At 40.2% G+C, this 13,695-nt stretch overlaps 1 protein-coding gene across 1 annotated transcript in view; it reads right to left on the bottom strand.

Moving 5' to 3' along the window:
* Positions 1-5,073: 5,073 nt before the first annotated feature.
* EEFSEC (eukaryotic elongation factor, selenocysteine-tRNA specific) overlaps positions 5,074-13,695 on the bottom strand; it is a 122,700-nt gene continuing 114,078 nt past the window's right edge. The window contains exon 7 of the mRNA XM_027729172.2: positions 5,074-8,664. Coding sequence (XP_027584973.1) covers positions 8,480-8,664 — 185 coding nt within the window. The 3' untranslated portion in view covers positions 5,074-8,479. The remainder of the gene's footprint in view (positions 8,665-13,695) is intronic.

The following is a 13,695-nucleotide window of genomic DNA, read 5'->3' on the forward strand; positions in this document are numbered from 1 at the left end:
GATGAATGCTACCTACCTGGAGGAACATTTTCTGATGATCCAACTCAAGCAAAACATACCTGCAGGCAGGAGGGTGCGAGCTAATCCCTGTTGTGCTGCAGCCCCACAGAGGCAGCTGATCCTTCTGCAATTCCAAACTGCCAGTCAAAGCTTTAACATCTTAATACACAGCATGCTCTAATTAAAAATTTTAATTAAGGGGAAAAAACCCACACACACTAACTAGCAAAACTAATGTTGCAAATTAGCAAGACTTACTTACAAATTGAAGGTAGTCTTTGCTGCTTTTTCATAGATCACATTAATGTTAATATTTTAAGCAAATAACTGTGGACAAAGGTACTACAAGTTCACTTCTGCCCATTTTAGTAGTGGGACACCAGTACCATTTCCTAGACGAGTCTCCTTTGTTAGGGCACGTGGCACACCACAGACAATCCATCTTAGCATCTGCCTTTGGAAGGCAGACCAAACCGAAAATGGACCACATGGACAAACTCCGTCTGCATTGCCTCAACGAAAGATGAAGTTATCTCAGACTTCCTCTTTTGCCTCAGGAAAGAAAGGAAAAGTTCTGAGGAGTCTGGACAAACTACCCTCAAGGCTAGCAACAGCAGACTCGAAAGTGGTCTTTGCATGGCAGCAAGGGAAATGTGGGAAGAGAAGCAGCAGGAGGTACAGTCTGAAAGCTCTGCTCCACCTCTGCAGCATCTCACATGTGACAGCAGGCAACTCACTAAAGTCACACTCCCACGTCTGTAGCCATCAGTTGGGCAAGGATTCACTGCACAGACACATCACTGAGAGTTGTACGTAATGTTTTTGAAATACATCGTATATCAAGGGCAAAAATTGTCAAATACTGTCAGCATTTGGAACTGATGAAATGCTTTGCAAGAGCTTTTCTTGCAGCAGCTTCAGCTTTAAAAGAGATTGTATATGTTAAAAACCTGTGATACTTAAACACTTATATACCAACAGAATTACTAAATAAATGTGCTCAGATACTGTTATTACAGCAGTTCTAGGTCTCTACAAATACATTTCAGCCTAAACCTGTGCCTCTCAGTTTTGTTTCTTGACTGCTCTATTTTCATTCCAATCTGGCAAACCTCTGTGCTCTTGCACTGTTCTAAATCCAGATCTCTTGCTGAAACTGCCATGCTTTGACATGAGATTTACAACTCAACTTAGAACTGTGTGGAGACCAAACTGTCCATTTACCCAGTGGGGTTGTAAGCACAGATGAATTTTCACAGTTAAAAACAACACAACCCCACACACAGACTGAAGTATAAAAGGATTTGCATTTTTCTCCAAACCAAATGCTTCTCTTACCAGAGCTCCCCAACTACCTTTTTAAAAAGACAAGATGACATAATATCATCCCTTCCTTTTCCCTGCCACATTCATTAGCAATGAAACTTTGTTTCTTTTTTAGATGAACTAAGATGTACACGAGAAAACGCATCTTGTGCTCTTAACTTTCTGCCCTCGTGCCAGAACACTGTTTATACCATCCCACCTTTCCCTTCAGCTCCCATAGGTTACAATAGGTAGCTGAACACTTGCCAAGGAAATCAGCCAACAGTCTGACATCCTTCTTGTATCTTAAGATGTAAAGTGAAGTGAAAAAAACTTTCCAGCAAGAATTCGTGAGTAGTCCAACATTTCAAATCTTTTCCATGGGTATACTCCTCTACATGAACCTTTGTAAGGAAACAAGTGATAATGAGACTTAAGAAACATGGGTTTTGAAGCACAGAACAACACTTGATGGATCTGAATTAGTGTCTCACTCTTACATTAAAACTATATCACACACAGAACATCAACTCTATGTCTAAATCTCAAGGTATAAAAAAAACCAACAAACCAGCTAAAGAGAATGGTGAACTAAAGAGAAGGGTGAGCATGCTTGCTCACCCTTCTCCATGAGCTGCATTCTGCTATGGGGGCATGTGCACTCCCCATGCAAAAACCCCTTTTGAAGGGAACCTTCTGAGCAATGCACACAGTACAGGTCACCCAAACACCCTCTCCCTCTTTTCTCAGTACCTCAGTCCAGGTGCTTAAATGCTCAGACAGGACAATTCTCAGATTCTTTCACTACAAATAATGCAAAAGCTACATGGCAAGGAGATCCAGAAAAATCAGACACAACTAAGTAAGTGGGTAACAAAGGTAAACAAGCTTCAAAACAGATAAATGCAAATTAATGCATATAGGCAAAAGTTACATGATGCTAAGCTTAGAACTGGGAGTGTTAACTCAGAAAAGAGACTTTGGAAAATTCACTTGATTCTCTACAATCACTGGCTCAGTGTGTGGTGACAACCACGAAATCAATCACCAGAAAGAATATCACGGGCAAGATAGAAATCATTCCTATGCTACCATATAAAAATGGGTATTTCTGTAATAAGAAATAGGAAGTTAAAGAATACACACAGACAATGAAAACATCTCAGATGCCTAATTTTTTGGGGGAATAATTTTGGTTATTTCCAATTCCTGCACAGTAAGCAACTAAGTACTCCATCTCCATTTCTAATGCCCTCACAGAGAGTATGATCAGCATTTTGCAGAAAAAAAATCCCATACCCATTAAAAGGGTTGGGCACCAGTGTAGATATTTCAGTAACTTCACACTTACTGGGAGAGCATCTGAAATATCTTGATCTTTCCAGGTAACAAAACAGTATTCTCACAGAGGGTGCAGAGTTCAACTGAGCTTTGGCTGAAGTGAAGCTTAAGACAGAAAACTAGATGAGGGATCACTTACTTTAGCAAAGAAGAAGAAATTTAGGCAAAACCACTCTGTGGGGTTTAAGTTTCAGCTTGTCCCTATGGAATGCTGTTTTGGGAATGAATTCACCATGAGGGCATGGATTCCTCCCAACTGTCAGAGTGAAGTTATAGGCACTAAAATATCACTTTTCACAGAAAATAGTATAAAAGAACTGGTTCCTACACATCTGAATGGGGGCCTCATACAGCCTAATAAAAGCAATTTTGCAGTCCAAAAAGGATGGACTCTGATTGACATGAATGAGGCCCTTGAGAAATCTAAGCATGATCAATCCAAACACAAGAAGACTGCATGACTTCCAATCAAAGGAGAAGAAACTGATGTAAACAAAACATGCTAGAGCTGGTGATTAGACTAGATTTCTTAAAGGATCAAAAGTAATCAGATCAGTTTAGCCAAAATGCAAGAGTGTTAGCAGTCACCTCAGTCACTACCACAGTTGTCAGCTTAGCAGCACTGGATCCAGACCTCAAATTACCTTTTGGTTAAGAAATATAAACTAGAATAGGCAGGACTGGCAAGGACTCAGTAGTCAAAAAGACAGTCATGTTATTAAGAATGAGCCTTGTAAAGCAGTATAGGGCTCAGATGTACCAAAGATCTTGCAGGATTTATAATTCTGGTCAGTGAGTTCCTTTCACAGCTGACCCTGAGCTACAAAAAGAGAAGAATCTGATAGATTCCCTCTCCTGTCATTTACTAGGAAAAGCATACAAATGCATATCAGAAACGTGTGGTCCTGAGACAAAGGTGTCCTGTAGAGGACTCACCTTTGACAAGCAACAGTCACCTTGAGGGGGAAGAAGATGATCTGAGCCTTGCACACTGATTATATCACCTTGGAAAAGCATTCATATCAGACACAGAAATAAAAACAAAGAACTGTCATACTTACCAAGTAATGAAAAATCTGTTTTACCCTAAATTATAAGTCCACTAACAACTGGAACTAAAACCAGCCCAGTAAGCAGCAGGTGAGGGAAAGACTCCATATTCTGACCTTGGCAGCAGGAAATAAGCAGATCCACTGTACTCTTTCTCCTCTGACATATTGTCTACAGTAGACCTACAACTGTGTCAAATGATGTTTTTAACCTATTTTTGCACAGAACAGCAGGAGGATTTGTGGGGAATCCCAGAAGACTGCCAATATTTTGCTTAAACACAACTCCCCCAAACCCCTGGATTCCTTCTGGATGCCCATCATCTAGCAAAACTGGCCTTACAAACTGAAGTCCTACCGTTCTTCCCCTTCTCCCAGGCTTGGCAAGTTAGCTCACAGTGCTAGGCTCTATCTTAAAATTATTCTCTCTATATCCTCAGTAAGTTTGTTTAAAACTCATGTGTTTGTACGTGAAGAGCTTTCCAGCTCACTGCGGATATTAAACTACAGGGAAAACATGAAGAGCTTTTGAAACTCTTAATAAGGTAGCATTCCTCTGCTGCCTTTAATCCTTTATTTCACAAGATCCCAGAGCACTTTACAGATGTAAACACAGAGCTGCTCACCCAGCAGTCCTGGGGTGGACCGTGGCTGCTCTAGGACATAACTGCACCGTTTTAGCTCCCAGCCACACTGGTCTCTCCCTCTTGCTCTGCCACCCCGTGGCTGTTCAACTGTTCAACAGGCAGGGAAAGTGCCCAATGCCCAGAAAGAGAGGTCTCATACATGCCAGGAACTTCACTGGTGGAGGTGGCTCATTTTTCCATAGGCAGGTACTTGCAACCAATTAAAACAGGATTTAAGAAACAAAGCTGTTTTCAGCAGAGCCAGAGAGACACACCTAGAAAGGACACTGGTACCTCAGGGTTTGGTCAACAGATTGGAGTTGATGGCTCTGTCCTAGTCATTAAATTGTCTAAATCTCAAGGTATGAGATTTTCTCAAGCTTCTATTTTAATAGAAGCTGTTCTTTGAGAGCTGGGTTGCAAGCCTGATTCAAACCCTTCATTCTCAGTTCCAGTGCATACCCCCTTTTTTAGGTGGGGAGACTCAGCTTTGATTCCAAGCAAAGGATGCCACCTACTGAATCCTTGCTACCACGAACACAGCCTTGACCCTAATGGCTCCAGACCTCTGGCATGATCACAAGCCAGACTGCAGTCCCAAAATAAATTCCAAGGAAAAGTAGAAAACAGGCTTGTAAAAACAAAGCTTTTCTCCCTTTTACTCTCCCCTCAACCCAAAGATGTATTACTCACCAAACATCTGCACAGCCGTAATAATTCCTAGTTTTGCAACACTGACAACCTTAGCAGTATTAAAAAACACTCCTTACATCTTTATTCCATTTTGGATTCATTATAATAGAGTCTGACAATGTATCCTAGTACAGTACATTCTGCAACATTTAACCCATGTTCCCAGTTGCTGTTCTTAACTTCATGGCTTAATAACACAGAGTCAGTAGATCACAATATGACCCTGTTAATATTTTTTTAATGCCATTTTTACAAATTACAGCATAATGCACTGATTACGAGGATGAAAGGAAAGTCTCCACGTCTGTCTGGAAACCAAATAAAAGAATGTTTGAACATCTGTTCATCCTGCAAATGTCTTTAAAAGCTTTGATTTTCCCATAATCATTTTGTTCCACCATTTCACCCTTTTTCAAATGTGTATCCAACAGCCTCAGGACAGAAGCCAGAGATCTGCAGTAATAGCACATTATAATCAAAGTTCTTAGGCACACTTAAGTTCTCCTTTTGGAATTCTATATTGGGAAAAAACACAAAACCAAACCCCAATCTTCAACAGATTCCTCTCTAGCTCTCCATTGCACACAAACCTCTGCGAGGGGAGCAAAATGAGAGGATGGGGCTTGGCAACAGGGGCAGAGCAGAAGGACAGGATACAGCAGCAACTGAAGGGACTCATGTCGGGCACAGCACACACCCCTCAGCACAGCTCCTGTGGGTCTGTGGTAGCTGTCCAGGAGACTCTGCCCAAGTCACAGCCTGAACAGAGGCAGCTACTGAACACACATAGGGGCTGGTGTGAGCTGAAGGACAAGAACCTTTCCCACCATGCTGGGTTCCCGCAGCAGGTTGGGAACCCTGCCAGCACCCAAATTTATATCTCCTTCTCCAGAGGCAAAAGTAGAGTCAGACAAAGAAGAATCAATGATAGGAAACAGGAGGACTGAGGAAGAGGGTAGGTCTTGGACTGAGAGGATGGAAGGAAAATGCAGAGTTAGTATGCTAGTCTGGAAATAAGATGGAACATAGGGGGAAGATTTTAAAAGTATGGTTACAAGAGACTGGACAAGAAAAGGATAGAGGTCCAACTCTGGAAGTTGTTGCTGTTCCCTCCCTTGAAGTATCCCAAGCAAATAAACCAGCAGCAGGACCTCAGCACCAGGAGTCCTTTCAGCCAAGTAGAGGGTTGCAAATCTACTGTTCAGGGTTAATGAGTTTTCAAAGGGATCAAGTTCCATAACAGCAGACTCACTGGCCAATCCACAGTGCAGGGGGGTAAAACATTAATTAGGTAGTCCTTTGCAAAAATACATATTCCCATTTACACTGACAGTCTCTTCTCCAGAACTAGTCAAAAATGCCTTAGAAATGAGGAAGACAAAAAACCTGTAACTGCAAGGCTAACAACTCTGGAAGCACCTCTTCTGATCACTCTCCTTTTCTTCCCAATACTCCAGAGTTGGCAGAATTTAGCAACCTATTTAAAATTTGGCATTGACACTAGAACTACACAGATAGAAATAGAAGTTCCTTAACAATTCATTTCAATTTTTTTTATGAGAAGGTTTTTTTTTTCTACCAATAATTCTTAGACTAACCTGGGATGATAATAACACCATTCCTTCTATGTCATCTGTTTCTCTGTGTTCCATCACTGCAGCATCTTAGGCAGAGGTAACAGTGCAGAGTACAAAACAGGATTTGATAAAGGCTTGAAAGAAAGATAACATTATAAATGTTCTTTCCAATGACTGCCTTTGGGGGTGTCTGGGAAGAAGTGAGAAATGGGGAAGGAGAGGTGACAGGGGTGTGAAATGCATTTTTTCCATTACAGAAGGATACATTTTCCAGCAAGGCTGGCAGCCAAAGTCACATTAAGCCACAGCTGAAGTTGCCTGCCTAATTCCTCTGGGATCACACTGAAAGCATACCCCATAATCTTAAGGGATGTGCTAAAGCTTTGCTGGGACTCACTCAGCAAAAACTGTTTGGGATTATTACACAAAGCACTAATTCTGTTCTGATTTAAAGGGGCACCATGAACCTAGTTTAGACACCAGACTTGCCCTGTCTCTTGACTGTCCCGCTGTAAATATCCTCTCAATAGCTGATAGCTTTGCCATTTGTATCCACTGTGGTTACCTGGAAATTAAAAGGAAAAGATTGAAAAAAATCAGGATCGTGTTAGCATGATGGACTCACGCCCATCAATGGATATAATAATGATTAATGAGTGTAGTGATTTATTAGTTATTTACTTCCACGTGCAACTAATGCACTTACATTATACACACGGTCACCGTCCACGGCTGACTTCAGTGAATGGGTCAGAAGCTGCTATTGAGCATCAACAAGAGGTACTCTTTTTGTTCAGAAGGCAGGAACTAACATCTTCCATGCTGACAAGCCCAAGTCCAATTTCTGTTCCACACCACAGCTTTTGTACCTGTAGAATTGTTGTTAGTCTTCATGTTAAGGTGTCCGTGCTTTGTACGTAACAAAGAAGGGATGTTACCAGTGCTCTCCTTTTTATGAGCCTAGGACACGAAATTGAGAGGAAGAACTAAAGCAGCCATGAAATCCCTATTAAACAACTAATGGTTTCTAAAGCATCTTGGAGATATTCATTTTACAAGGCTTATGCAGCAATCTTCTATCATTATTTTAATGAAATAAAGCCCTTGACTATTTCCAGAGGCAACTTTTTCTTTCACACACAAAAGATATTGTGGTTACAAAAAAAACAAAAACAAAGAAAACAGTTCTGGAATAGAATTCACTGCAGAACAGGCAGGAAATTCAGAAAAGTTATATAAAATGCCACCAAAGATAGGTTCTGAACCTTTGGAACAGCAAACAGAATAATTAAGACTCTCTCAGTCACACACATTATTATGTTTAATATGAAAAACATTTCAAGATATAAATCATATTTATAAAAAACATCCATACCATCTTTCAGATAGCATCTTACATAGCTGCAGCTGAAGGAATGTGAAACATCCATTTTAGGTTTCACCTATTAAACTGTGTGCTTTCTGTCTCCTGCTTTGCTCAGGGAAGTAAGCCTAGAATAATCAGCTTCCCTTTGTGGGTCACATGAAATTCACATCCTGACTTGATTTAGATTTATACTGGTGGCAAACTTCTAAATCAAGAGAAACTTCAACACAGTTCTCCAGAAAAACAGTGCAATTACAATGTACACCCAAATGTGCTCATCTGGCAGGTGACATTATCTGAGATGCCATAAAGATTTACATCACAAAGATGACAAAATAAGCAAATTCTAACAAACAATATGAGATGGCAGAGATCGTGGAAGGGGGCATATAATCAGCAGAAGCTTCCAGGCTCTGTTGGTGAAGAAGCAACAAGTCTAATGTGTCCAGAAAAGAAATACATTCCACCTCAAATCATTTCAGTCTGGACTTTCAGGTGCTATTAGAGGCCTCCCTTACTTTCTCAGGATTGAATCATTTTCTTCTGCGTGTCAAAGACGTATCTCTTAAAGCTAAGAGAGATAGCAACAGGTTGGGCTGAATCATTCTTGCTGCTTTCATCTTCCTTGGTCATATCCCCCTTCCCTCCCTTAGATTTCTTCTTGGAGGCAACAGTAAGAAGCATCTTGGTATCTGGCTTCAGCCCATCTGTAAAAGAACAGGAATACACATCATAAGCACATTCAACATCATATTTTAATATAGTCAGAAAAAATAAGCAGCAAAGTTTACATCTGAAATCAACCAAGGAAAATAAGAAGGTAAATCAAATGCATTAGGAAAGTCATATTTCTGCATCAGACTTTTAGAATATGGTAACTTACATCAAAAATAAGAGAAGTCTTTAAACATAAAGTTCACAGAAGTGACATCCCCAAATCCAGTGCAGTATCCCGAATCTTTCTGTTTCCATCTACAGCTTTTAAACTATTAAACACAGGCAAGAATTTAAACAAGCCAGACCAACTTGCTTGATCTAAGCCTTTTACTTAGCAGGTCTTTCCTATTATTTACACCCAAAGTTTACATACCTGAAGTTTCTTGTCATCACTAAGACTATTTATAAAAATACAGGTCATGAATAAAAAACAACCAGTAAAATACTAAAATTATGTACAGTCATAAGAGTCAGAAGGTTCTAGAATTTCTTTAAGTCTATTTCCCAGATTTACCAGAAGCACACTGCTTTATTTTATAATTTGCACTCTGCAAGTTATACAGTTTTGTGTTTGTTTAGGGGCGTTGTTTGTTTGGTTTTGTTTGCTGGGTCTTTTGTTTTGTGAAAACACAGTATTTGTTTATTGGAACAAATAGCACTGTTTATTGGAACTAGAATTAACCTGCACAGAATTCCACGGATCTAACTTGAGTCTTTCTCCAGACATCTGTGCCAAACAGAAATATTTGCCCTTTTCTTCCTAAACGGTCAGGGTTTATACTAAGTTCCAGTGCGTTGGAGACATTTTAGATAAGAAATGCAGGATAGCAAAGTCCAAAGAAACACTGTAAAACAAGAGAGATGCTGCTCCTAAAGGACCACTCCTGAAAACTGCTTGTACAAAGCAGAAGACAGCAAACTCCTTGGAAGCTTTTCAGTGCCACTTGAATACGGTGCAATGTGGTTCTCAGGCATTTGGCCAAAATCAGTTCAGATATTTTTAACCTATGGTGTCACATAACCTTATCGCAAACACTTAATCAGCCTCTCTCCCCTCATATTGAAATTCAGATGCGGATTCTCATATCACGGCCTGACAAAAAGATTGAGATGCTTATGATTTACTGGAGACAGGAGGTCTACAGGCACAGGTGATTTGCTCCAGCTCAGACACGTCCAGAGGCACTCACAGCTGATTGCAGGGGGATGTGGCCCCAGAGCCCACCTTCTCATCTTGCTGTGTCAGAGAGCAAATTGTTCCAAGCGGCATTCCCACCACACAGCCGAGGGAAAGGAAGAAACGAGGAAGTGTTGAAGCAAAACCAGGAAACTGCCCATTTGCCATCTCATAACCAGATGCTGTAAACCAGCCCTAAGGCCCTGCAGTGCAGCCACAGGGATACTTTTGGAGAGAAAGGGATCAGTCTTGCTTTTTTGGAAAAAAAAAATAAAAATAATATATGAAATGCAAGCACCCAAAAGAGGAGAAAAGCAGGACGTTTTGTATTTAACTAAATAAATTAAGGCTGCAGGAGTCCAGCATCAAGCAGAATCAACTTTGTACAGTTCTGCAAGATCTTGCATTTCACAGTCATGGCAGCTGCTGTTTTCTCTTTCCAGATGGCAGAACACAAAAAAAGCAATGATTATTTCATTGTGAAAATAATTGAGACTGTTCCTCCTTGATGGCTGAGAAGTCTGATAATGACTATCTTTGCACGTGTAAGGTTCAATTAATCAAACTAGGTAATATGGGGTGATGGGACCACATATTTATTATATGATTTTATTACATTGTATAGTCATGTTTGATGCAACTGTTTCGATTTTTTAATTGGGTGCTTTCATATAAATCCCATTAATATCATTACCCTTACAATCATTCCAACTTCACTGTGAAAAATAATTTATCACTACATGAAAAGCAACTTATTTCCTATTTGGAAAGCTCTGAGAACATCTTGGGTCCTGCCAGAAAAAAAACAGCAAGAGTCAAAACAGAGGAAAACAAAATAAAACCAGCAAAAAGAGTGATCTCACACAGCCTCGCTCTATACCTTTGCAGGATTTATTTCATATTTTATGCTTTCTACTGTTTTGATCAACCTAATTGTAAGTTTCCCTGCACGGGGTTTCCTCCACTTTCTTGGGAAGATCAGTTATTTTTTGGACAAAGAAACATTTCATTTTGCTTTCTAGTTGGTTTCCCTTTCTGAGTCTTATCACTATTACTAATGTTGCTGTTACTGGCACAGCACTGTTTAAGAAAGATGTTTAACTAAATCCTTTCAGAAAGACACACTTTAATTAAAGCAAACAAATCCTAAAACACTTTTATTTATGTTAGCAGGCTTCACTAGGCTCTAATTTTCAAAAAATGCTAATTGGCGGAAAGGAGAGAGGAAGGGAGGAGATGTGGCATTAAAATTGCAGCCAAAATTTTCCCTTATGGGTATATGAAGTGAGGCACCCAGGTTGTCTCTGCAAGCCCTTGCCCACACCGGTGATCCCCCAGGGAGAGTCAGCCTCTCACCCCAGAGAGACATTCGGCTGCAGCAGCAAGTTGGGAAAGTCTCAGCCACGAGGGTGAAACAACCACTTTGGGTAAACCGAGCTTCAAAAACTGCCAGTGACATCAGTGAGACAGCCTGACATCTGAAACCTGGCACAGCACGTTCAGTGTTCAAAGCAAGCATCTCATGTTTGAAAATTTTCATTTTTAAGAAAAAAATGATGTGCTGCACGTGGAACTCTACTGGGGAAAAAGTATTGAAAACTGCACAGTCTCACCTCCTCCACTCTATTGCCAACTTCCACACAGGAGAAGTAAAGGTATATACCTCGCCTGCAGCCCTTAACACCTATTTGGGCTAAACGAGGTATTACAGGTAAGAAGTTTGCAGAAGAAATGGAAGAACGTGGTAGTTCCTACCAGTGAAATGACAGGCTGACAGCCAAAGGCAGCTCAGGTATTATTAAACTCAAGGTATCTAAATTGCCTAATCAGATCCCGTGGCCCTCATTCTGCAAACAGATTAGGTGGCTGGCATCGTACCCTGACAAATGGCATTTTCTGTTTTTCTGCTCTGGTGCCAGGAGGTCTCAGGGCTGAGGAGGCTCTGTGACAGGGAGCAGCACAAAGGAGCAGGCAGGGAGACACAGGCACAATCGGGGTTTCATCTACCTCCGCGGAGCTCTCGCGTTACACACAATGCATACTTTACATTTTACAAAACCAAGGAAATGAAGGGAAATATATCTGTCACCGAAGAAGACATCAGACCTTTAATAGCTGAAATGACGGATATTTTTAGATGGAGGTCTAGTTTAACTTACTTACATTAAGGGTCTAATCTCTCCTGAACAATAGCTATGTTAGCTTGAACACATAGTGAGAAATCTGTTCCATTAATTAAGTGCTGCCTGTACTACTCGGATTTGTAGCAAATGTTAATAGATTTTTTTTCTTCCTCTGTTGGACAATTACTTTATTTTGCCAAGTTGCTAATGGATTAAATTGAAAAGGCCCGTGTGTTAAAAAGACTTCAGCTTCAAAGTTCTAAGAAATGCTTTGCATACAACAATGGAAAATACCTATATATTAATATTATTAATGGGCCATCCTCAAAGGCACATAAAGCTTAGCAAATTTATTCCCACCTATCAAAACCATGTCTGTAACAAGAAGTGCCCAGACAAGGTCTTATGCAAAATGTACTTTTAGCAGCAACTAAACCAAGTTAGACATGAAAATCTAATTGTAAAACAGTTTAATCTACTTCATTCCTTTTGTTTCAACTATTGTTAATAATTAAGAAATAAAAATACGGACTCTTTAATATCCTTTGTCTCAGCATGGTCTGAAGGATTTAGTCTAAACTGATCCATTTATAAATAATAGTAAAAAAAGTGAATTTTCAAATTCAGATGAAAAGCAATACCACATCAGGAAAAATTTTCTAAGTCTAAGAAAAATGTCACATGCACAAAATAAAGGATAAACACAATATTTTACAGAATTTTCACAAATAAAAAGCTAGCAGTTTAGTCATTTGCTGCATCTTACATAGTTAAGAGCATTGGAGTCTCAAGTTTTATAATTATTCATGCAAGAAATTTGCACAGAGACATGCAGATTTCAGTAATTTCATATGGAAATTTCACATTGTAGAATTCTGGATCCCTCCCTGTGTATAAATATAGAGAATGAATTTAGCTCCCCTCCTTCCCCCCAGTGAAGATACTCCCAGGTTTTAGGTTTCTATAAACCTTTGTTTTGTCCTTACATTAATCCAGAACAGGGCGATGAACACCCTCCTGTGGATCCCGTGGGACAGTGTCCACGCCAGCCCTGCCGGGAGCGCCGACCAGGACACAAATCACAGCACACACACATGGCCACAGCCAGTAGGGTTTGCTTTGGCTTTGTTTTTACTACTTCTTCACTGAAAGGAGGACGAAAGCTGATACAGTATCTGCTCCTTTAACTCCTTTGCAGGGTGAGGGAGCACCACCGTGCTTTTTGCCCATATACATTTTTATTTCCACTGTTACCTGTTAACGTGGATTCTACTTTACCTTTTACATAACTTCCCCACTTCACATCCTCCTTCACTTAATGCTGTCATTCCTTATCAACTTCCTCTGTCAGTTTGTTGACTTTTTTCTACTATTAGCCTTCTGCTCTCCTGCTCCTTCAAAGGTCTCTAAGGGTGGTCTCTGCTATTTCTTTCTAATTTTCAGCTCCTCCTTCCCTGACTCCCAAATTGCACTTGCTGTTCAGCCCTTCAGGAGTTTTATTTCTCTCTTTTTTCTCTCTCCTTTTCCAACTCTCTTTTTCAAATTTTCCATTTCCATATTTCCATTTCCTATTTTCACAGATCTCTTCAATATTTAGGAATAGTCCTGCCTCCATCAAAGCTAATGAAACGTTGTGTTTGAATGGAAGATTCTAAAGACTGAATGCCAGACACATTTTAGATGAGAAGCAAGATAATACAGTATCTCCTTGTAGACCAGCC

Source organism: Pipra filicauda, unplaced genomic scaffold, assembly GCF_003945595.2.
Source record: "Pipra filicauda isolate LSUMZ 115617 unplaced genomic scaffold, ASM394559v2 scaffold165_size2600900_pilon, whole genome shotgun sequence".
NCBI lineage: Eukaryota > Metazoa > Chordata > Aves > Passeriformes > Pipridae > Pipra > Pipra filicauda.